Here is a 25,649-nt window from a genome sequence, read left to right as displayed (position 1 = left end):
ACGCTTTTCTTCTCTCACCTTAGAGACTTCAATTCTATTAAACCTTCTCTCCTCTCAAGGGGCTACGTTTTACTTCTTTCAAAAGACGGAGTTATACATAGGGTTCTTGCTATCAAATTTCAAAGATGTTTCATCAAATTTTTGAATCATTATGGATAAAATATTCAAGTATATAAATACATAATTGATGTGATCACTTGGATAAAATATTCAAGTATATAAAAACCGTTGCTAATATTTGCGATGGTTGTCAGTAAACCGTCGCAAATTCAAAAATTCGATCCCGCCTATACTTCCCTCCATTTTCTTCCAACACTCTCTATAAATACCTGCAAATTCGCTCCATTTTCTTCCACTTCACTTCACAACACTTAAAATTTTTCTCACTTACACGATTTTACAACTTGACAACACTTAAAATTTTTATCTCTTACACGATTTTACCACTTCACGACACTTAAAATTTTTATCTCTTACACGATTTTTTTACCACTTCAAAACAATTAAAATTTTTATCTCTTACACGATTTTATCACTTCACAACACTTAAATTTTTTTATCTCTTACACGATTGTACCAATTCAAAACACAGATTTATTAAATTCTTAATTTTTTTTTATTTTAACTAAAATATTAGCGACGGAATTATGCATAAACCATCGCTAAGTAGAGACAGTTTTGCACATGAATACTGTCGCTACATTTAGCGACGGTTATTAGTAAACCGTCGCTAAATTAGCGACAGTGTTATATGCTTTCCGTCGCAAATATAATTTGCGACAGTTGTAAAAACCGTCGCAAATCGTAGCTACGACAACCATTTTTTAACGAAACATTTAACAACACTGGCTTTGACAACAGTTTTAAAATGGCTACGACAACGGTTGTCGTATGGCATTTTTCTTGTAGTGATGGTAAGGCGGGTACCCATACCCTACTTCTGATGACTTCTCTGACACGCCAAACCCATGCAGTTTTGACAGTAATGATTGCTAATCATAAGGTAGCTCATACTGACAAACTCGAGTGTGGTGCGTTTCTCGAGGTAGTCCGAGTAGAAAGTTCTCGGGAGCTTGCATGAGAGCCCGAGGTCCTGATTGTCTGGGGAGAAAATATCTCGGGCATCTCCCTCCCCGGCTGCTGAAGAAATCACTCTGCATATTGACTCTGATTTGGACAATCTATTTAATTTTCTGGGTCATCCATGACCCACACTCCTATGGGGGTTATCAATAATATTTTTTATTTTTTTTGGAAGGAAATATGTTCGTTTCATATTGAAGTATAAAAATTCTTATGTGGCTACAAGATCATGTCTATTGGTTGAAAATAGTCGCAAGTAATTTTTTGACGTGATAGTAATTGTGTATTTAATAATAAAAAAACTTTAGAAAAAAAAATATTTTCTGCTCTAAACAAAAGTCTTGAGTTTCAAATGACTAATACCTAATATCAATTAAAATTTGTTTAAACATCGGTACAACGACTATAATAAACTTATACGTCATAACTCCGATTTTGGATGAGATATTGAGATGATGAAATTCTGTGCTCCTAACGAAATATGAGAGAATTATTTTAAAGTTGGATTTTTCTAGTTAGAATAATAAAATCTACATATATAATTAGTATTGTTCTTTGTCAGTTTCATTCCAACATGAACACTATCGATCTGAAACTTTTGAAGATTACGAAGATTTGAGTTTCGTGTTTGGGAAAGGAACTACCACAGAAGAATATTTAATTGGACTAGGAGATGATATTGATACAAGAATATTGGAGATGGAAGGAAATAAGGGTGCCAATTTGTCACATGATTACAAGTTTAATTACAATATTGGTGAATTCGTAATGAGAATTAAGAGAGAGTCTTCATATCAGCTTCAAGAATTTTCATATCAGTCTCCATTTTAAAAAGACTCAGCTTCGTCATTACCCTCCAAGACCATATGTTCAGAGGTTCTACCAAACACTAGAAAACGAGATAGGACCGAGTTTAAAGCAAAATCAAGTGTATTCGAGAATACTGACTCAGATGTTATGCATAGGCTCTCTCAAACTCTTTAGAAGACAACTTCTAAAATAGAATCAATATCGAATGCAGACGAAAGTTGTTGGGATGCTATCAAGGAAGTCTCAAACTTGGATAATCATACTCGATACAAAATCCTTGATTTGCTTAATACCCAATCAAAGAACTTGAAAATGACAATTAAATGTTTATAAATTGAATGATGAGTGCTTTTTGGGGTCATGATTGGTATTTGGTAATGAGTTCTATCATGTTAAAATTTTGTTATTATTATTTCAAATTGTTTTCTAGTGATTGAACTAGCAATAAACAAATTCTTGACTTTTGGAGAATCTTGATTAAAAATATTCTTATCTATAATCGAAATTTCAAAGTGTAGGAACATGACGTCTCTTGGAATGAATGCAGAAAAAATTGATATTTGAAAGGTATCGGATTCAATCATGATGAATCAAGATGATATATATATATTCAAATCCAGACTAAGAATCAAGTTTTACATCCAGATTCAATATTCAGACCAGAACGTGTGCAGATTCAATATTCAGACCAGAACAACAATCACATCCAGAGAAAAATAGGGTACAAGGATTTACAATACCGCCAGTTCTTGTTAGTTGCTTGAACTGAGACCACTCAGTCTTGCATATATGGAAGAAAACAGGAAGTAGAGACGGCTCAGACAGCAACGGTAGATTCAACGTTCCTCGATCAACATCGGCCGCGGCCACGCCCACCGCTGCTCCTCGAGCTTTTCCCACTACTGATTTCTTACTCTTCCACAAGAAACGTTGATTATTTATTCGTTGAAATCAGTATAAATAGATTTTTCTTGTATGTATATATATATATATATACCTTGCAAGAAAAGTTTCAAGAATTTACGAACAATTTCAACGTATGAGAGACAGATGATTTTCAAAGATTTTGTTCGTAAAAAAAATTTAAATTCAAGAATTGAAACCAACATGATATGCCTCATTAAACTCGATACAAAGGACAGTTCTCTCATGGAAGAGGACCAAGTCGTTGAATTCATGTTGGAATAGGAGTCGTATGTGACATAAGTTAGAAATTAGAAGAAAAACAAAGAGTGGCCGCTAGCAGTGACTATCTTGCAAGAACATATACGAGAAACAATCTTGCCACACAACAACATGAAACAATGAAATTATTTTTACATCTAAGTCAAAGAAATTTTACAAGAATTCACAGTACCTGTTTCTTGATTCAATCTCGCATGTATATATATATAGGAAGAAAACAGGAAGTGGTGACCAGCAACAGCAACAGCAATGGATTCAAAGTTTCGTATTCCGAAAATTGCTACTATGGATTCACCTAGCATATCTGGATCCTTTGCTGCGGCTATTGCGGCCACCACCACTGCTTTCTTATTCTTCAATTCTTGATTTAAATCCAAACGAAAGAAACTTTTGTGTTCTTATGAATAGGCGACGATGAATGGTACAGGGTCTAATACATATTGCATTATGGAGAGCCTAATATTCAAGATATACATTATATAAATTTTTTTAAATAAAATAAAAAAAATTAGGGGAAAAATAGAGCCGAATATTTATGGGTTTTTCTTTTCAAATATTTACTAGTCTTTCTGTCAAGTAATTGATTATAATCAAAATTTTACCAATTAAATATACTATATAAAATCTTTATAAATTAATATTTGGTATTATTAATAATAACTTCTTTAAAATAATATTTTTGTCACATTCACGACTTTAGTCAATTTGGTAAATTAATAATTTTGAGCAATTCATAAGATAATGATTTTTCGGAATAAATTTTTGTTCCCTTCATTATCATCTATAGTATGTATACTTCTATACTAATTATAATACTTGATCATATAGTAATTATATTATACTAATATGTAAATGACACCAAAATATTTTTGACAAAATTTGCCCTCAAAGCAAAAACTTATGTGAGACGGTCTTATGGGTACGTATTTTGTGAGATGAATCTCTTATTTGGGTCATCAATGAAAAAATATTAATTTTTATGCTAAGAGTATTATTTTTTATTGTGAATATCGGTAGGGTTGACCCGTCTCACAGATAAAGATTCGTGAGACTGTCTTACAAGAAACTTACTCTTAATATATTATACTAATATGTAAATTTGAGTTCATGTATATATTAGTAATTCTAAAAATTTCTCATCAAATTTTTCATATTTTTTTTATTGTCGTGAGAGACTGGATAATGAATTTCAAGCTACATTATATAAAATTTAAAATCAAATGAAAAAAATTAGGGGAAAAATTTTGCCGAATATTTATAATCAAAATTTTAACAAATATAGTACAATAAAACCTCTTTAAATTAGTAGTCGGTACATTAATAATAACCTCTTTAGAACAATATTTTTTTTGTCTCGGCTCTAACTTGGGCCAAATCGCTAAATTAACAATTTCGATTTGATGACAATTTTTTGGAAGACCCTTTATATTATATATATATATATATATATATATATATATATATATATATAGGAATCAATATCATAAATTAATAATTTTCTAAATGTACAAACATATTTAATATAATGTTTTTTATTTGTCGATTGATATGAGACGACTCAATCTTGCGTATATCGAAGAAAAAAGGCAGAAGAGTCGGCTCACGCAGCAGGGTGGATTATATTCAATGATCCTTGATCAACGTGATATATATATGTATATATATATATGCTTCAAGATTAATTGAAAACAACATGATATGCTTCTTCTTATTTTTCTTTTTGGTAAAACAACTAAACAATGCATTTATTTAGGAATAAAATAATTACAAATGTTCTTATTGGAAATTTAAAGCGTATGAACCTTTTAAGATATTTAAAGGACCAAAACTATTGATCTAATTTAATTTAAAAGAATAAAACATCCATAGCAGTGCGGATCATAAGGCAACGACGAAGCACGTTCTTGTGAGAAATGTGCGATTTCTCTCGGTGAATTTGATCAAGAGCGTAAAAGAATACTGAATGGCCTACCAATCTATTAGAATTTTTTTTATATAAAAAAAAACATTATATTATACAAAAATAACATTTTAAAATAAGATAAAGAAATAATATCTTCAAAATGAAATTAATAACTCAAAATTCCTTAATTGCAGAAAATTTTGGTGAAAAAACCAATCTATTATTCCTTTGGTATTTGAGTAATCTCAACTCCAAGATTTGTGTGAATTTCAACAAACGTATTCAAGAAAATCATTCATACCGCAATCCTCGCCGCCGGTGGACTCATCGTCATCTTCCCGAACGTACTCATCTTCGTGATGAGACGAACTTCTCCGATTTCTCGAAGCATTTCTCCTCTTCCAAACGAACGTCGGTTGATTTTAACTAAATTCAAGAATTTAAATGCCGATTGTTTATTTTTATTTTTAGTGAAACAACTATAAACAATGAATTTATTTAGGAATCCAAATTAAAAATGTTCTTGAAACGTAGGAACATGAAGTTTCTTGAATTCAACACATAAAAATTTAATATGAATACAAGAAAGATAGAGTCTGACCAAACTAAACTTGCTTTTCCAAACAAAAATTAACTTGCAGATTCAATATTGATGAATATATAAAGAAAATGAACATCGACTCAAGAACACAAATTATGGAGAAAGATCACATGATCAAGCAACTATTATAACGAAAACTTTACATAAAAAAAATGGGTACCAAGATTTATGATACCATCTTTCTTGTTCTTCGATTGATCCGAGACCACTCAGTCTTGCATCTATAGAAGAAAACAGGCAGTAGAAGCGGCTCAGGCAGCAGCGGTGGATTCACCGTTCCTAGATCAGATTGATCGGCCGATGCGTCCACCGCTGCCGCTCGAGCTTCCCCCACTACTGATTTCTTATTCTTCCACAAGAAACGTTGGTTCCCTCTTCTTCGTTGAAATCGGCATACATATATATATAAACATAAAATATGAAGAAGGACGTATTGGAATAGGAGTCGGTGGGTGGTTGTTTCGATTTTGATATGTTTTAGTTCGGTTGGATTTGTGTAAATCCGATTTATTATATATATATATATATATATATATATATATATATATATATATATATATTACCTTTTTTTTTAGAAAAACCGTAATTATTATTTTAAAGTAGAATATAGAGTCAAACGATATACAACTAGATTGTTGGGAATTTAGTATTTTTTTAAGAAAAATTAATAGGGTAATAAATTTGTTAATTTTCAAGCATAAGAATTAATCATATACATAAAGTAATATTTTAGTAACATTATTAAATTTCATCTTTTGCTAAAGTAATATTTTAGTAACATTATTAAATTTCATCTTTTGCTAAAGTATGAAGATACTATTACTTGTTTTCCTTAAAATATATTTAAAAAATTTCTTTAATTTTTTTTTACCTTCAGTATAATTTTAATATATTTCGTTGACGGTATATAATTAAACTAATGGTAAATATCTTTGTAAGTAAAAAAAAAATCTTTTTAATTATTTAGATTTAATGGTGTATTCAATGTATTATTTGACTTTTGTGGAATATTTTAATAGTCTAGTGATACTTTTATAAATTTTACAGAAATATAGTGGTATCAAAATTAGATTTTTGTAAAATTTAAAAAGTCAAATAGTATTCATATTTTTAATACTATATATATAAAAATCTACGGATAACCAATTATATATATATATATATTTTCAATACAAACTTTATAACACTAGGATACGTTTTTATTATCTCACCTTAGAGACTTTAATCCTATTAAATCTTTTCTCGTCTCAAGGGGCTACGTTTTTCTTCTCTCAAAAGACGGAGTTATACATAGGGTTCTTGCTATCAAATTTCAAAGGTATGTTTCATGAAATTTTTGAATCATTATGGATAAAATATCCAAAGATATATAAATACAAAATATTTTTTGTTTTTTTAAGGAAATATGTTCGTTTCATATTGAAGTATAAAAATTCTTATGTGGCTACAAAATCATATCTATTGGTAGAAAATAGTCACAAGTAATTTTTTGACGTTATAGTAATTGCGTATTTAATAAATAAAAAAAATTGTAGAAACAAAAATATTTTCTGCTTTAGACAAAAGTCTTGAGTGTCAAAAAACTAATAGCTAATATCAATTTTAAAAAAAATTGTTCAAAGTCTCGCATATATAGAAAAAAAAGCAGATAGTAGAGGTGATTCAGACAGCAGAGGTGGATTCAGCGTTCCTTGATCTATATTGACCGGCCATTGCGCCCACTGGTGCTGCTCGAGCTTCCCCCACTACTGTTTTCTTATTCTTTCACGAGAACATTGGTTCTTTCTTCGTTGAAATCTGTATACATAAATACACAGAAAGACACACACACACACACACACACACACATATATATATATATATATATATATATATATATATGTCTGAAGAATGTGAACGACGTTGAATTCGTCTATGAATAGCAGTCTGTGGTGGTTTCGTTCGACGTCCTATCTGGTTACGCCAACCTTTTATATTACTTCAAAATAATAAACATTAAAAAAATAGGATTTATTAAACGAATTTATTTTTTTATATTTATTATTATTTAAAAGTAGATTAATAATACTTAGATGATCGCAATACCATTTATTCTTAAAGATTCATAATATCATTTAACCATACTTTTTTAAAAAAGTAAAGAATATTACCTAAACATTCAATCATGTGATGAATCAGAGCAACCATATTTCTTATTAGCAAATCTCAAACTGCAGAAACAGTGCATTCCAGGGACCGAGTTTCTTTCCCTAAAAATAATACCATTAGACTTGTAACACATGTTACCATCTTAAGTTACAACTAAATTTTCTCAAACTCGATCCATCCATACCAATATTCTCAAACTCGATCCATCCATACCAATATCAGATATGAGTCAAAAATGTTGAACAGCATAAATTCGAATGTCCCTACTGGCTATCTGTGAAATCCGCATCAATGACATCACCTTCGGGTCCCTTGTTCGTTGATTCTGATGTGCTAGAACCTCCGCCAGGTGCTGGGCCGGTGCCAGGGGCAGCACCTGGTTGGTTGTATAGTGACTGGCCAAGCTGCATAACTTCCTGATTGAGCGCAGCCATAGCTTCCTTTATTGCCTGAGTCGATCCTCCAGATATGACGGTTTTGAGTTCTCCAAGTTTTGCTTCGACCTTCTCTTTCACAGGGGCAGGAACTTTGTCTCCAAGTTCTTTCAACTGCTTCTCCGTCTGGTAAACAACAGAATCAGCCTGATTCTTGGTATCTATGGCATCTCTCTTCTCCTTGTCTTCTTTAGAGAACTTTTCAGCTTCTTTAACCATTCTCTCCACCTGTAGATAGATGTATTCATAATTTCATATACAAGGATTCATCCATAAAGTAATGTGCAAAAGTGTATTTCCTCTCTCCCAAACTTATTACCTCATCACTAGGCAACGTGCTAGCACCCGTAATGGTGATATCTTGCTTCTTCCCAGTTCCCTTGTCAATGGCAGTGACAGAGAGGATGCCATTGGCATCTATGTCAAATTTGACCTCAATTTGAGGAACACCGCGTGGGGCAGGGGGAATTCCATCTAGACGGAAGCTGCCTACAGTTTTGTTGTCCCGAACAAACTCTCTTTCACCTTGAAGGACATTGATCTCAACACTCGTTTGACCATCAGCAGCTGTTGAAAATACTTCGGATTTTGAGGTTGGCAAGGTGGTATTTCTTGGAATAATCTTTGTCATTACTCCCCCGAGAGTTTCCAACCCCAAAGACAAAGGTGTTACATCCAAAAGGACGATATCACTGACATCTCCCGCCAAAACACCAGCCTATCCCAATAAAATAAGTGGGAAATCAAATCAGACTAACATTACTCTACCAATATAGAACAGCTAAAAAAAGGATAAGATGGAGTACTTGGACTGCAGCTCCAAGGGCAACAACTTCATCAGGATTCACTGTAACATTTGGGTCCTTTCCAGTCAATTTCTTGACAAGTTCCTGGACAGCTGGAATTCGTGTGGATCCACCTACAAGGATGACCTCGTCTAAATCGCTGAATGAGAGTTTAGCATCACTCAAGGAACTCTGAACAGGTCTTTTAAGCCTGAGAAAGAAACATAATAACTCAAAAGGTTTAAGTTAAGTAAAATGACAGAAAAAGAGAAAAATAACCCCAACAAAAAGGATCCAGCAAAAGAGAATAAACAGAGAACGGTAACTGGCAGACATGAAAAAAAGATCGAAACAATTTTTAAAAGAAGAAATTAAATAAAGAAAAAAGGGAATCAAATTGTGGTCAAAACTCACCTGTCCAGCAGGTCTGAGCACAATTCTTCAAACTTCGCCCGCGTGATAGTGGTTTCAATATGTTTGGGGCCATCTGCAGTGGCAGTAATAAAAGGCAAACTGACCAAAGGGAAGGAAAAATGGTAAGAATTCACTCACACTAAGAATTGCAAAATAGAGTCATGAGAATTCATACACATCAATAGTTCGAAACAATGTCACAAAAACATAAACATGCCTAATATTAGTTTGTGTCAAAGATGACAGATCCATTTTAGCTTTCTCTGCTGTTTCAGTCAAGCGCTGAAGGGCTTGTTTGTCCTTCAATAGATCTACTCCCTCATCCTTTTTGAAATTTGCAGCAAGCCAATCAACAATTCTCTAGAATTCCAATGGATTTAAAATTATCAGAGCAATAATAAATTAATACAATAAACCAAAGGGACATGTCAGGTAAATGTACTAGTAACAAAATGTGTTAGTAACAAGGGAGGACTGGAAAGTTGTCTTCGGTAAATCAAAGAAAAATAAACCTTGTCAAAGTCATCACCACCAAGATGCGTATCTCCAGAAGTAGACAGCACCTCGAAAACACCATCACCAACCTCAAGAACTAGCATTGCAGTAGAAGCCAAAAAAACTCATTAAAACCTATGTTTCATATATACGGGTACGGGGTATCGAATATGGCGATACGGAAAATTTTGAAAACATAAGATACGATACGACAAGAATACGACAATTACTAAAAACTACATAAATATCACATATATACATAAACAAATATTAATTTAGTATTAAAAATTTAAAATTGTAGAGATATAAATATATTGTAGAAATATATATATTTATGTAAATATATACGATGTACATCTTCATAGCAGTGATCCAAAAGAAAAAAAATTCAAAATTTTTTGAATTTTTTTTGCCGAAACGTGCCTGCGATGTGTCCTCAGCGTGTCCGACTGGTCAACCCTAAAAAAGTCAATGACACAGATTTTGCCGTATCCGGCACGCGTGTCCATATCCGTGTTCGATACTTCAGATTTTTTTTAAGGTGTTTGTGCTACATAGATTAAAACACTGCCAAAAACAATAGTTTAAAACCAAAAATATGAATATATACCTTCAACACAACCCTTAAATGCACATCATTCATAAGTAAAAGCTAAAATTCCACAATTATGTTACTCCTAGTATTTGCTACACAGCCTACAATTTCAAAAAAAAAAAAAAGAACATTGGCAGTCACGAATATACGTAATAGATAAACACAATTCAACAGGCCTGAAAGATATTCTCAAAATTGCCAATATAACAAATGCCTCAGGTACTTGATCAAACTCAGCTGAAAGCTTGTGATGACACAAAACAAATAGGTCATGCTAGAACAAAAAGTACATCAATTCAACAGAGAATTAAAAAGCATGCACATTGTTTGAACCATATAGAAAAATTTGCTCAAAACAATCACCAACAAAGAACTTTGCTGGAGTTTGCGGCTTAAAGGGAATAAAAAAACACATACATACCTGAAACATCAAAAGTACCACCTCCAAGGTCAAAAACCAGAATGGTTTCGTTGCTTTTCTTCTCAAAACCATAGGCCAATGATGCAGCAGTCGGCTCATTTATAATTCGGAGAACCTCCAGTCCAGCAATACGACCAGCATCCTTGGTTGCAGTTCTCTGAGAATCATTAAAGTATGCAGGAACTGTGACCACTGCTTTTGTGACCTTGTCATTCAAAAACTTTGATGCGTCATCCACAAGCTTCCTCAGTACCTACAACCGAAAATAACAAAAGTCACTAGATGAAATTAAATCATATAATCTAACTGTGGCAGTCAAGAATTTGATGCAAAAATAAACCCTAGAAAATCATCATTTTAGTTTTCTATAACCAAAAAATGAAACAGATCAGTAAAATGCATGGTTTTCAGAATTAAATGGTAATGGTTCTGCTATTTTGTCTGTAAGCACCAATAGACGCAAACTGTTTAGAAGGTTAACAGAAAGCCTGGTAGGTGCTGGAAAATTGATCTTAGAGAAGAACTTCCAGGAAAGAATAAACCATATGCCTTTCCACTGTGAATCCATTCTCTATAAAAAGACACCATAAATTAATATGCAAATATCAACACATAAAGCAAAAACATCAAATGCTAAATAATCCAGGTAAATTTCCTTGTTAGACAAAACTACAACAGAGCAGTGAACTTCTCAAGAATGGCCATCTGGCAAAACTACTGTCTCTTAAAGGTCAAGATTATGGGCACCCAAAAAATATAGGATGAAATATGCACTTGGAGTTTCGTGAATTTAAAGCAATGTAAGTGACTTGAGATGTCTGTCTCTATCAAGTACATGAAATCAAAACAGAAAAATTCTTGCTTTTATGCTGTAGTAATATAAAGGAACGTCTAGAAGAGCTGATTGATGACCAGAGAGGTTTTACAAATTTAAACTTCACCAACATATTCAACGCATACAGGTTTCTTCTCAAACATAAAATGAAATAGCAATTCAATCTCGAAATTTAAAACAATCAATTTAGAGCATAAACCAATAAAGATTCCAATCCACAATAACTAAATCAGTAAAATAAAAATAAACAAACAAATAATTTTTTAAGATAAAAACGGAACTTGTGCGAATATACCTGAGCTGAAATTTCCTCGGCTGCAAACTGTTTCCCAATGGCAGGGCAGTCGAGCTTAACATTCCCATTCTCATCTCTCACCACATGGTACGAAACCTGCTTAGACTCCTCGTCAACTTCTGACATCTTCCTCCCAATAAACCTCTTCACCGAGAAGAAAGTATTTACAGGATTCACCACCGCCTGGCGCTTAGCGATTTGGCCCACCAGCCTATCACCAGTTTTCGTGTAAGCAACGACAGATGGCGTCGTTCTCTGGCCCTCAACATTGGTCACAATTGTGGGCTTCCCACCTTCCATTGCAGCAACAGCAGAATTTGTAGTCCCAAGATCAATCCCAACAACTTTCTCCGCAACCACACGTAGCTGAGAGTTCCTCCGTGAGCTGCTGTTCCTGGCCTTGGTTCGCAACTTCAACCCAAAAGACACCGTATTATTGAGCTTCGTTCCGAAAAACACGGTTTTAGCAGGATTATTCCCAGCTGTACTAGCAGATGTAAAGTGAGTCGTGGCGCCAAGAACGTGAATTTGAGCTGCGGAGGATGCCATTTTCTCAAAGTAAAGTAAAAAACGAAAAACCTAGATTTTAACGCGAGCACAAGAGAGATTGGATTTCCTGTTGATCGCAAAAAATGAACCCTAGAAATTGGGAATGTTAAGCAGACCGAGGGTTTTGAGATAAGTGAAGAAGATAAGAGGAAGGGAGGGTTGAGAGAGAGAGGGGGAGAGGGTTAGGTGAGGACACGTGTACGATATGGAAACGTCTTGATTTTTCTTGGGGGCGGGACGGCGATTGTTAGCCGTCCATTGTTTGGGCAAGAAAGGTTTCAGATATTTGGTGTGTGGGCCGAATTTGAGACTAGCAAACTTTGCAAAATTATACGAGTTTAGTATGAGTTTTAAGAGTTAAAATATATATTTTAAATTTTTACTTTAATTATAATACTTTATTTAAAATACTAAATAAAAATAATAGAAATACCATAAATTTTAAATTAACTAGATAAATTTTTAAGTTCTTAAAAATATAAAGTTTTAAAATTGAATAATAGTTAGTACAAATCTATACTATTAAGACAAATGAGCTTACTATCAATCAGCACATAATATTTTAAATCATAATTTTTTATTCAATATGTATCTATTTTAATTTAAAAATTTCAATGAAACCTTGTAAATTAATGTTAAAACTAAAAAGCGAATGCATGTTAACCATATAGAACATTGGTATTAACTATTAACTGAGCTAATAATATTTTTTATTTATAATTTTTCCCAAGCTTACAATATAACAAAAAAAAAAAAGTATAGGGCGAAAATTCTAGGGAGCGATATATATATATATATATATATATATATATATGCCTTTTGTCTACAAAAGCTAGGGAGGTCCACAGAAAATAAACTCATCATTTACATCTTTCATTTTGTCCAAACGATAGATCTTTTGGCGATATTGCAACTGACTCATATGCATTAAATCTGATACAAAAACAGCTCTGTGCCTGGGCGCCCTAACATTTTATCACACCCTGATAAATATACATATGACGCCCCGGGTAGATAAGACACACGCACGTGATAAAAGTCGTCAAGACCACAACATCGGCATGGTACAAGTTAAAACTTGTTTCCTTCGCGTAACAGACGTTAAAATAATCAAATCTGAGCAGTATCGACGAACAGGAGCTGTTGGATTGCATGTACTTTCTATGAGTGGAAGGCCATGAATAAGTTCTGCCTCCTTGCATGCTCAGGGATAAGACGGTTGATGGTCTCGGGAGGTACACGTGAAAGCTCTGCAAACAACAAAGGGCATGTCAAAACTCAAGATACTTGTAAAAGTATAGTAGATGCAATGGCTTCAATTGTTACATTCTAGCCCCATGGAGAGCTGGCATGGGGAGGGGGTGGGGGGGAAATCCAAGTAGATCGTTTGACGATGCAAGGATTTCGACACGAAGTGACAGACTACCTCGGCTCGTGTAAGTTACAAATTTCATCAGAAGACCAAAAGTAGACATAATTTAAGTTCAGGTCAAGAAAATGCAGTGTGAACGCTCAACTTCAAAAACCACACCAATAAACCTTAAAATGGGGAGGACAATTTGTTTTTCATCTTATGTTGTGCTGCCTGGCGAAATAGTCACCATAAATACCAACTATTCAATGATTCCATATGGCGGTATAAAGTGAAGTATACCTTGAGGTTTGAAGTTAAAGAGTGGAGGAAGAGGGCGGCCATTTGGAAGTCGGGTGTTTGGATCCCTTAATTCGTCAAAGAAAGGGTGAATACAAGCTTCCAACTGCGATGCCATGAGAAATATATAAGATGTAGATTGACTTCAGATTTTAAAAGGGCTATATCTGGTTGAGAATGAGGATTGAACTTACGGCTGTGCATCTGAGATTTGGTGAGTACTGGAAAAACCGGCATACCAAGTCCACTGCTTCTGGAGGTAGACGCTTCTGGAAGACCTGAAATTGTATGCAGCATATGATCACATAAATGTTTCACTCAAAGCTGGAAAGGTTGGAGATGGTTTCTTTTTGGAGGAAGTTCCACATGCAGAAGGTAATACTCGTTTAAGTTAGAGACAATTAAGCTCCAAATAGGTTTAAATCAGTCACCCTCTTATATATAAACACACACACACATATCATCATCATCATAATAGCACATTCTCGCTAGTTGCGAGGTTGGCCTCTTAAATATATATCCGAACATTTTTTTATTTTATGTATTGGCGCCTGCCTCCACAATGACTTACAATATTAATGGCAGCATAATGCATCAAACTGAAATAGAACACTCACTTTTGACCAACATATGCATCAAACTGTCTTTAGAGCTTTTTGACTCAAAATATAACTGATGATGGATATAGACAAAAAGAAGGCTTACATAACATACCTTGTGCCAAGGATGGGGTTTAATCTGAGGAAACTTGAACTCGGTATAGTTTGGGTTCATGCATTTGATCTCCTCTCTTGTAGGTGTTCCCAATACCTGTATTGGGTAATGGGCATAAATAATTGGAATTTGAAAAGGTCGGCATGACAATAATTTTTTTATGAAATGGTTTTAAGACGGGTGTTGGAGCAGCATCTTCCGGCACAAATATTGAGTTTCACAGCTAGTACACCAAAATGGCAAAATATCAACTCAATCTTAGATTTCCCACCTCATGACCCACGCAAAATTGTCAGTTTTTTTTTTTATTTAACAAATATCAAAGTGAACTACATCTTTTGGATTTAAAAAGTTAGTGCCATACAAAAATTTATCCAAATATACCAAGTTTTTGCTCAAGTAAATTGAAAATATCTTCATTCTAGGATACAAAAAGTTTAGACATTTTGGCACATATATTCCATTGATATAACTTGAAAAAAAAAATATAAATCCAACTATCAGTGCAACTGGAATAACCTTAATAATTTCAACAAGTTGATCAACTCCACTCTCCCCTGGAAACAATGGCTGCAAAATCAGAGAGCTACATCTGATTAACTGAAAGAGGCAAAAGAGATTAGAAACGTAAGTTTAGAGATTCATCACAAAACCTGTCCAAGTAGTAACTCAGCCATTACACAACCAGTTGACCATATATCAATTGCAGTGGTGTATTCTGTGGCACCAAAAATAAGTTCAGGAGCACGGTAATATCTTGAACAGATATAGGATATATTGGGTTCTCCTTTCACCTGTATAATGATCCACGGAAATGAGAAACGACCTCCTTTTTGAATGTAAATCAATTATTTTGGCAACAAAAAGCATTAATAATAATCCTGCACAAAGACGTACCAAAACTTTGGCACTGCCAAAATCACAAAGTTTCAGCTGATGCGTGTGCGGATTCACCTGAAAGTAAAATAATATAACTTCACATCTAAAATTAATGAAAACAGGCGTAACAAAAAGAAAACAACTGATTAGCTTATCTCTGACCCTCAACATTATTTAGCAGGACTTAAGGTCATCTTCTATTTTGCCAAGTTGCTGTAATATTTCTAGCTACAGTTTTTGATAAACTTGTATACAAATTATCAGAATTGGTAAATTACACTTAGGCATCACTCATTTCCAACATCCAATCAGACAGAGAACTCTTCATTTTAAAATATAATGCAGCTGGAAAAGAAAGTGACAGTATATATCAGATAGTTCCACACAATAGCACTCAAGAAAATGACAGGGTAAAAAGGTTCTGTGTAAAATCTTATGGCTTTTTTCCTGAAATCGTCGTCTGCATGATTTTTGGATTTTAGATTGAAAAATAATCCACTGTGTACCTTCACATCAATGGATACCGAGTTCTCTAATTATCACTGCGTACTACAATTGCTCAAACACCCACAGATGTTTAGCTGAAATTATTATCACGTATCTTGAGCCACCCTAGTTGATTAACTGGTTTGGATTTCAGCCGTTTCGAATATTAGTCATATACAACTTCTAGATAAGAAGAATAGACACCCCCTGACAGCTCTCTAGATCAGTCCATGACAATATCTTGTGACAGTGCATTTAAATTATCCAAAAAAATACCTGATGACATTTTATCATTGAAATCATCATTTAATGTTTCTACAGAAAATTGGGGAATGACAACACATTTATATAGATTTAGCGTGCTTTGAATTGTATTTATCTGGATAATCATCAGTTTGAGGCAATGATGCAATAATGGATGAATTTCCAACCTCGTCGCCCATGATTAAGAATAATAGTCACATAAACTTACAAGAAGATTCTGAGGCTTTATGTCACGGTGACAAATACCAACTGAATTATGTACATAAGCAAGGGCTCGGCATATCTGCAGCAAAAGAAATTATTTGTCACGAGTGTGTGATATGTAAAGGAAAAAACTAGGCTAGTATATATGTCTATTGTTCACAGATTCGGTAGCTTTCTTAAAACTTAGAACAGATGGAAAATAACAAAAAAAAAATATTACACCACAAGAATTCATGATGGCTGGCTAAATCCCTAGGTTGTGAAAATAAAGATGAACATCAACCAAATCAATCTGATAATCTGACAATAAATTTGCAAGAGATAAAAATTTTTTATGCAAAATTGCAGGAAAAGAATATGTCAATACTCAACGACCATCTCCACGCAAAAGGACAAAGATTCAAGTGCTACTTTATATAATAATTAAAAGATGATTACATACCTGGTAGGTATAGAGTTTGACATATATTAATGGCATCCTCTGGTTCATCCTGCTATATTGCCGTGCAATACGATTCACAGTTTCAGGAACATATTCCAGGACAAGATTCAAATATAGCTCTTCCTTCTCAGTTGTTGAGAAGAAATAATGTTTTAGGCCTACAATATTGGGATGGTCCAACATTTGCATAATCTGCAACTCCCTATTCTTGTAGCGCTTGTCTTGAAGTACCTTTTTAATGGCCACAATTTCTCCAGTCTCCCTGCATTTTGCCTGTTACCAGTAGTTAGAATCATTAAAAAAGGGCACAAAGTAGCAGCAAAATACAAGGTAAGTATCTTGACATGCAAAGCGCATGTATATACACAAACCACTGTCATTCAGCTTACTTGAAAAACCACTCCAAAAGACCCAGTTCCAACAACATGTTCTGTGATGTAACTGACAAACTGTAAACCAACACAAAACACACGTGAATATCAAGAATCAAGTGAGCAAGCAAAGTAAACTTCTTGACAGCAATCTCAACCAACCTGCTTGGACTGACCATTTCGACCACCAATGGCAGTCCTTATGACGTGACCTGCTTCAGCACCCCCACCATCAATGATATCTGGCTCACTATCCTGCAATATAAAGGACATTTCCCAGGTCAAGTTTATCAAAAGCCGTCAACATCACCCACTACAGGTTTAAAACTATGGTTTACGAGAAAAGATACTGAACCATCGACATAACAAAGAACTCCAAAAAGCACAAACAAGTAAATGCATGAGTATTGGACAATTATTTGAGCTCACATTATCATTGTCTAGGTCAACTTTATCCCTCAATCTCATGTCATTCATCTCCCTTCCCAGCCAGTCAACTGAACTATTCGCTACCTTGAAGCCATTTGCAGATCTTGAACTGCCAGCTCCTCCAAGCCCCAGGCCAGCAGATGCCATGAGTAAGCCTAAGGAATATCAAGGTACTAATACACTCTCCAATATTTGAGGATGTGATGTTCCATCTCAACAAAACCAGCCTTTACCTGGATACAGTGAGGAAGTCCAAGTCAGTTTAGCTAAACGGACTTACAAGAACATGGACCAATCACTCAGGTTTAAATTACAGAATAGTGAAATCTAGGCGGGAAAATAAGCAAGTTCAATATTTCTTCAGCATAATCAAAAAATTACTACGAAACATGCAAATAGGAGGGAAAAAAAGGGTTCTCTCTTGTGATCATGTAATCAAAACTTTGAACACTTAATAAAAACTACAACATAAAATAACTGAACCAGTAATAAAGAGAGAACGCAATTCCATGAACTATAGTTAACCGCGTAACAAATACAGGTGGGTTGCAGCAACATTAATTATACTTAAGATCATTAGCTGTATCTAACTGACATTTGCTCAGTGCAGGATACTATTTTTGGAATTTATCATGGATTCATGATTTAATTTTGCATAAACCCACAACTTTGAGAAACAGGGAGTACATATGTAAGATTAAATACCCCCCAGACAAGAAGCAGTATCTTGCCTGCTTTTGTTGGTCACAGTAAAAAAGTTTGATTACACAACACCTTTGATATGAACCAATTGCCAAATAATTGCCAGGTAGCATGCGGTATTCACGGAATAACATAATTTTAGATGAATTTGTTTTGAATGTTGTACATAGATTCCCACATGACAGTTAGACTTTCTATTTTGACCACTTGATATAAATAACATGATGTCCAGGTTGTGTAAAGAATCTAAGTTATAAACTATGTTTCCCTTTTCTTCTTTCCACTTCATACTGGAATCAGCATTCTTAGAGTTCCATGATAGCCCAAGTAAGAACTATGCTAACAGCAAATCAACCAGAATGTTGAAAACTCTGCTTTATTCATCAACTCTTTCTACTATTTTTTCAGATTATCATCCAGGATGAAGTAAACAAACCAAAGAAATTGAAGTACTACTTAATTATGATAAACGATGCTTGACTCATTTAAGGCTTACCAAATTAAGGAAGTTGGATAGAGACGAACTCCTTAGACTAATAGTAAGCGACTAGATAACAACAAATTTAAGCAACCTGAAGTTCAACCAGATAAAAGCTTCTTCGGGTATGGCGTTAACCAGAACTAATTAAATAATCAGGTCTACTTTAAAGTACCTATCCTCTTATATTAATTATCTCGGCTCAATTCGTAAAGGTGGTGGTTCCTCTGAACCAAAAGCTGTATACTTTCAAGTAGGAGCACAGTCATACAAAAAGCATGATATACCTGTTCTTTTATCGCTCAAATACTCGAAAACTCAGCTCATTACCATGTTAACGCTCACATCATAAAAGAAATCTCGACAGCTTCCATAAAACACCATAATATAACCACAGATCCTATAATCTCTACATCTTTTTGCCCGAATTTGTTTGGCTACCTAACACGCGCGTACACTCAATCAATGAATAGACGGTTACATCTAATTTCAAGCGTATGGCGCACTAAACTAACCTAATTGTTAGATCTAACACCAGCAGCACAGTTGTCTTCAATCTCAAGATCTTCAGATTCAAAAAAGGCCAAAGAAAACTAATCACAAACACAACAACGGTCACGAAGCATAAAAACAAATACAAACAAAAAATGAGTCCCCTAACCTGGATTGAGACCCAGGAATAAATTCGAAACAGATCAGATGCATTAATCTTCTTAACCTTCCCTTCCGCAACTCCAATCAATTCCGCTGGAGGATACCACACTCAATTATTTACACAAACAAGACGTAAAGCACAGGAACTTTGATAATACCTGCTTTTTTCAACAATTCTCTCCCTTTCTCTCACTACTACTCCTCCGGCTCCCTCTCTATATCTATCGATGGATGAGAGTGTGTGTATATGCGTGTGCTTAGCATTGAAGCTAGTGTTTGACTGTTGAGTGAGAGTGAAATAAGACAAAAAAGGGGTAAATGTTACGGTGTCGCAGGACTATATTACGTTCGGTGCACCCGACCAATCAGACCAGTGCTTCTTCATGTTCTTATACTTTCACTGACCTCTCTCCCCTTTCCTTCCCTCTTTGAAGCAAAAAAAAGATAAAAACAAAGGAAAAATCACATTATGATAATATTTTAATCAAATTGCAAAATGATTATTAACTAATAAGAGCAGATTTCATGTAAGATGGTTTCAAATATATTTATTCGTAAGACAGAACGATCTGGTCTATATTTTTAGTGAAAAATAATATTTTTGACATAAAAAATAACATTTTTCATGGGTCGGATCGGGTAGAAGATTTATCTGAAATATTTATTTGTGAGAGGATTTCATAAGAGATTTTGTAAAAGATAATAGATTAATTTAAAATTATATATTTGACAAATCGAATGTTTTTTAATGTTGATTCGAGTTTTTCTTTGTGGTTTACAAAATAGAAATAAAAATAAAATTATACTATTTGTTGTTGAACGTTCTTACTGGTACAAACAAATATAAACTAAAAATGATATTTTATTATCGAAAATATAAAGTAAAGGTGTTTGATTAATCGTATATCAATATTATATTTCTCAATTATTATAGGACTTAAATATTTTATTATGTCATAGATTGATTATTAAAGTTAGGTAAATCTTTTTATTGATGATTTATATATAAATATAATTGTATTATAGTTTGTTTAATTATACGAAATTATTTATATAAAAAAATAAAAGATTTACGCAAGAAAAGAAAAACAATTTGTGGATGTCCCAATGTGATGTGAGTCATGTTCTTAGACAATATCCTCTCGGACAAAAGACACGTGGCAATGTTTTGGTGGCTAATGACCACCAAATTAGAGTGGGCCCAATCACATCTTCTCAATGGTCAAATTGGCGCTTCGTATTTTACTCCTAAATCAACAACTTTATCTCGAAACCGAGGGAAAAAAAAATCAATCTTATTCCCTTTATAAAAATTCTTGTAAAATAATATTTTTCAGAGTTCGGATGCTTTCTCTCCACTCAAAATTTTGATATCGTATATGTTTAAGTCGGTGGAGTTGATGAATATTTATTAACGAATAAAAGCTCGATTTCTCATATCAATATTTTCTCAAACAAGCATCTCACACACTGGATTGGTCAGTACGATTTATTTTATCAATGTGATTTTTAAACTAGTGAGTTCAAAAATTTATCTAGCGTGCATCGAATTATAACCACTGCAAATTTTTATTTAATTATTTTTTTAGAAAGAAAAAGCAATAATTTCGAGTATTTTAAATATAAATTTATTTGTTAACTTCTTGATTTTGTTGTCCCTCATTTGACTAAGGGATTAGGGTGATGTGATGATCGGTTACATTTTGTCAAAAGAGGATTAGGATGATGTGATCGGCTACATTTAGCATCTTTTTGATTGATTAGTCTTTTTGATTGATTAGTGAGGTGTTTGTAATCATGATTAAAAAAAATTATTTTTTGTTTTTAACTTAACAAATGAGACAAAAAATTTATTTTTATGCATATTATGTGTAATTTTCTCGTTAATTTGAACGATATCAAAAAGATGTTGATTTTGTTTCTGTGAAACGATTCTAATAAAAAATTTAATATTATAATCGGTCATGTATCAAACATTAGTCACTTTTGATTTTTTGTTTTTCACTTTTGTTTTCGATCATTACTCACTTCTGATTTTTCTTAACTTCTTCATAATTTGTAAATTTAATCGATTCTACAAAAAACGTAAGTAATCTTTTGCAACACCCTCTAGGTTTGCTCTTAATCTTGTTTCGACAATTTATTTTCAACATGATCGGGAAACCAATAACATAATTTCATATTTCGAATTCGAATTTTTATTTGAAACATATATTATATTAATTAAAGGATTCAAAATTAACTCCAATAATATATGATGGAACTTTTCGAGCACAATAATTTAGATCAATTAAGTTTATCCAATTTGTAATATTGAAGCAATTGTATAAGACATGTTTTAATATTGTGTAACAAGTACGGTTATTGTTCCCACAAAAATTGATATATCACAAATTTACTTCAAGCACAATTCCTTATTTAAATAAAATGATAAGTAAATGAATTAACCACTGTCAAGTTGTATTAATCTAATTAAAAAATACGATAACCAAGTCTCTTTGTGTTATTTAACAATTACAATTGTATTAACGAATAGTGAAATCATCTAGTTTTCGATTTTCAGTGTATAATTATCAACATGTATCAAACCTTATGTATATATGCAAGTTGTAGAATCATGGATTATGTTATCTATCATGTTATAAAATATCACGTCGGTCTTAATTAATGAAACCACTTCGAAGTTGTTCATGCTCTAAAGATACAATGAAACACAATAACATAATCAATTATGCTTAAAACAAAATTCAATCATCAAAAAGAAATTAAAACATAGATTTTGAGGTATGAATGATCTCCTAAATCCTAACGAAAAGGAAAGGAAAAAAAAAAGGAGAAAACGTTGTGTTGAGTTCTTGTTCTTTACCTCTCTCTTATGCGACTCTTGTTCCTTGTGTGCTACTCTATTTTTCTGGCTCTCTTTGTGCGTATGATGTTGATATCTTTCTTGCTAGGTCTTTTTTTTTACAGATGCACTTCAAATCCTCAAAAACTATCCTTTCTATTTTAAAATTTTGAGCAGATCTTTTTTTTTATCGTGTCACGTTGGGGATGTCATTTTTTACCACTCTAGCGCAGTCTACTCTGCCCACAGTAGAAATTTTCCTCAGGTTGTACTGCTTACCTATCACACAACCCCTTTTCCACTACATGCTAAAAAGCAAACACAAATCACTAGGACTTTCCAAGTATATATCGTGGTTTAGGTGTGCGCAACCAAAGAAAAAACATGATATTAATAAAGAATGGAATAGAAAGATAAATATTGAATTATGCATAATCAGATTTTTCTTATGATATCCTTTAATTTTATTTCATGCATTCTCCTTTTTTATCATTGAATTATTTGATATCAAATTTTATTCCTTTTCTTTCAGGCTCCCACTCACCTTACATTCTTCTTATTTAAATTTATTTTTACATGAAACTATTTCCACAAGTGCACTTTAGATTCACATGTGTACTTCTTTAGCAACGAGAAAAAAGAACTCAATGTAAGAACTAATCAAAATAAAAATGATGTAAAATTTCAAGTAGCTCCTGCTTTTTAGTCATCGACTTGACCCTCAGAACCACTCATCGTAGATCGATTGATGCCCAAAGTAAGAGTCATATAACACCACGTATGGTTCTTGATTCCATGTGCCTCAAGTTTGCCTTGATGTATACATCGTAAGCTCATCTCCTCAACAAAATATGGCTTTGAATAATATGCATGAGATGAGAATATCAGTGTTGGCTCTCGAAGAACAAAATATATTAAGGTCAGTGATGGTGGAGCGGATGGATTCGGTGTATATGTGATTGATATAAATCTCACTCCGCTTGGCCTTGTTTTTTTTAGCTGCTCCAACATAATTGGTGATACATCTTCATCAGATAGTTCTTCGAAATTTCACGCGGATGAGGCTCAACAACTGACGAAGGCTCAAACATCTCTAGATTTTTGTTTGTTGCAGATCACTCTCACAACCTTGGTGGTTTGAGTTATCGCCATCAAACCAAACTAGGTCGATCAATATTTAAATACCTCGCTTCACTTCACATTCTCGGCGACCCTCGAAAACTGATGAGATGAACTCTTTTGTATGACACCTAGAAGTTGCCATATTTTCTGTCTTCCTCAATTGCTGCATGCAATGTATTTTTTCCCCATAATCCCGAGTCAGTCCATGATTAATTCCAAACTATCTTCATCATCATCTTGATAATCGAACGGTTGGTTCATAAAATCTGGGTAATTAATTTCTTGGGGTATTGTGGCTCCAACTCTGCAGTGAAAGGATCTCAATACCGAGGGTAGTCAAATTCCGCCATATCATTGATCAAGTGTATTATATCATCATCATCATCTTGGCTAAATACGAGACTATCAGTTGCCAGAGATCCATTGATTATCTATCTTCGTGTCATTGCATCCAAATCGTTGAGGAAAATTTTGTTTAGAAAATACTTAAAACAATCATGATATCAACAGGTGTTTGCTAAATTATTGAATTTTTCTAATGCTAAGTAGAATGATTCTTCATGTTTTTGGGCAAAAATTTTGAATACTTGTTTATGGAACATCTCGAAGCATTACATAAGAAAAATCCTGCAAAAAATAATAATAAAAAATTGGTATATCACGTAAGAATGAAGTACAATAAAGAAAAAAAAAGCTAACTAAAAGAGTAACGAAAAGTAAAATTTGCTAATTTCAATCCCCAACAACGGCGACAAAAATTGATTGAGTTTTTCTAACACAATAATTTAGAGCAATTAATTTTTTCCAATTTTCTCGATATTACCTCAAGTGTACGGATCAAATTTAGACCCGACCCTAAATTAAACCTAATAAAATGGGCCCCAAGCCGATATGAGGCGAGTCCAGTTAGTCGGGCCCATTCCTCAAGTATATATATGTACATACAATATTAATAATATAATTATATTTTTAATATTGAAAAATAAATATCGTTGTGTTGAGAAACATAAGCAATCTTGATTTTGATGATAAAAAAACTTGTTATTGTGTTTCTAACATATTTACTCGAGTATGAAGTTTCTAGCTCAAGTTACGCTGAAACTCAAAATCAACAAATTTGAAAATCTGGCAAACTGCAATCTTTTGATGATAACTCACAGATTGATGATGAAAATGACAAGCCGCCAAAATGACTTAATAGTTTACACAAGTCATATTTCACAACAGCTCAGTTGGTTTGAAATTTATCTAGGCAAAATATTAGTCGCAAAATCGACCTGATGGAAACGGAATCAACAATCAGCTCAGTATGACTAGTTCTGGTATATTGGTCATATCTCTCAGCTCGTTTATGCAAATATAATGATTCAGTATACGTTACAAAGATAAGAGAATGATCTACAAATTATCTTTGCAAGCGAAAGTTTGATTCGGATCTGAAGAAGCTGATAAACCATGATACAGTTCCTGGTTCTACACTGAATGAAGAACAAGTTCCAGATTGCCAATAGTTTGACATGTCGAGCATATCTCTCTCATACGAACTTGGAATTGAGTAATTATTGATTACGTATAAAGCTAAGATAAAGGGATACAATTTCATATCACTTAGCCCATAAATCGATGACTGAAGAGTTATATTCAAAAGAATAGGAAATCTCGACGTTGATCAGCTTGACTTGGTTCAGTTTAGGTCAGACCAAACTGATCGGACCAGATCAGACCAAGCTAATCTGATGGCAGATCAGATCAGACCATCAATATCCCAGTTTCGCAAAATGGCCAAAAAAGCGAATTTGACTGTTACAATATCAGAATCCATACATAATCTTTGCAAATGGTAATATTATTTTAT

The 25,649-nt window shown here is 33.4% G+C and overlaps 2 protein-coding genes across 6 annotated transcripts; both read right to left on the bottom strand.

Annotated features, from left to right (window-relative positions):
- Window positions 1-7,749: 7,749 nt before the first annotated feature.
- LOC142517904 (stromal 70 kDa heat shock-related protein, chloroplastic-like) lies at window positions 7,750-12,714 on the bottom strand. Its single transcript, XM_075620404.1, has 8 exons — window positions 12,005-12,714; window positions 10,875-11,127; window positions 9,876-9,955; window positions 9,581-9,723; window positions 9,364-9,462; window positions 8,971-9,160; window positions 8,484-8,882; window positions 7,750-8,392 (listed from the first exon to the last, which is right to left on the bottom strand). Exons 1-8 carry the CDS (start codon window positions 12,551-12,553, stop codon window positions 7,994-7,996), a joined length of 2,112 nt encoding a protein of 703 aa, XP_075476519.1. The 5' UTR covers window positions 12,554-12,714; the 3' UTR covers window positions 7,750-7,993.
- A 686-nt stretch (window positions 12,715-13,400) lies between these two features.
- LOC142517905 (shaggy-related protein kinase kappa-like) lies at window positions 13,401-20,132 on the bottom strand. 5 transcript variants are annotated; one of them, XM_075620408.1, is made up of 15 exons: window positions 19,986-20,132; window positions 19,835-19,920; window positions 19,689-19,738; window positions 17,994-18,226; window positions 17,727-17,819; window positions 17,583-17,642; window positions 17,194-17,466; window positions 16,756-16,830; window positions 15,816-15,872; window positions 15,572-15,712; window positions 15,438-15,488; window positions 14,919-15,014; window positions 14,399-14,482; window positions 14,208-14,310; window positions 13,401-13,803 (listed from the first exon to the last, which is right to left on the bottom strand). In XM_075620408.1, exons 4-15 carry the CDS (start codon window positions 18,138-18,140, stop codon window positions 13,715-13,717), a joined length of 1,269 nt encoding a protein of 422 aa, XP_075476523.1. In that variant the 5' UTR covers window positions 18,141-18,226; window positions 19,689-19,738; window positions 19,835-19,920; window positions 19,986-20,132; the 3' UTR covers window positions 13,401-13,714. The 5 variants fall into 5 exon arrangements, with proteins under 5 accessions (XP_075476523.1, XP_075476522.1, XP_075476520.1 ...); XM_075620407.1 differs by adding an exon at window positions 19,461-19,614 and having other exon boundaries at window positions 19,835-20,099; XM_075620405.1 differs by lacking the exon at window positions 19,689-19,738.
- Window positions 20,133-25,649: the final 5,517 nt, after the last annotated feature.

The sequence above is a fragment of the Primulina tabacum genome, chromosome 11, assembly GCF_025594145.1.
Source record: "Primulina tabacum isolate GXHZ01 chromosome 11, ASM2559414v2, whole genome shotgun sequence".
NCBI lineage: Eukaryota > Viridiplantae > Streptophyta > Magnoliopsida > Lamiales > Gesneriaceae > Primulina > Primulina tabacum.
The sequence above is the reverse complement of the archived record's forward strand: the minus strand, read 5'-3'. Positions and strand labels throughout refer to the sequence as shown.

Excerpts from the sequence above, each read along its gene's own strand:
- LOC142517904 (XM_075620404.1), bottom strand. The coding sequence starts at position 12,553 with ATGGCATCCTCCGCAGCTCAAATTCACGTTCTTGGCGCCACGACTCAC. Across the intron at positions 9,956-10,874 it reads TGGTACTTTTGATGTTTCAG|TTCTTGAGGTTGGTGATGGT; the intron begins GTATGTATGTGT and ends CTGCAATGCTAG. Across the intron at positions 9,463-9,580 it reads TTGACACAAACTAATATTAG|TTTGCCTTTTATTACTGCCA; the intron begins GCATGTTTATGT and ends CCCTTTGGTCAG.
- LOC142517905 (XM_075620408.1), bottom strand. The coding sequence starts at position 18,140 with ATGGCATCTGCTGGCCTGGGGCTTGGAGGAGCTGGCAGTTCAAGATCT. Across the intron at positions 17,643-17,726 it reads GAAATGGTCAGTCCAAGCAG|TTTGTCAGTTACATCACAGA; the intron begins GTTGGTTGAGAT and ends GTTGGTTTACAG. Across the intron at positions 15,873-16,755 it reads TAAAGCCTCAGAATCTTCTT|GTGAATCCGCACACGCATCA; the intron begins GTAAGTTTATGT and ends TTTTACTTTCAG.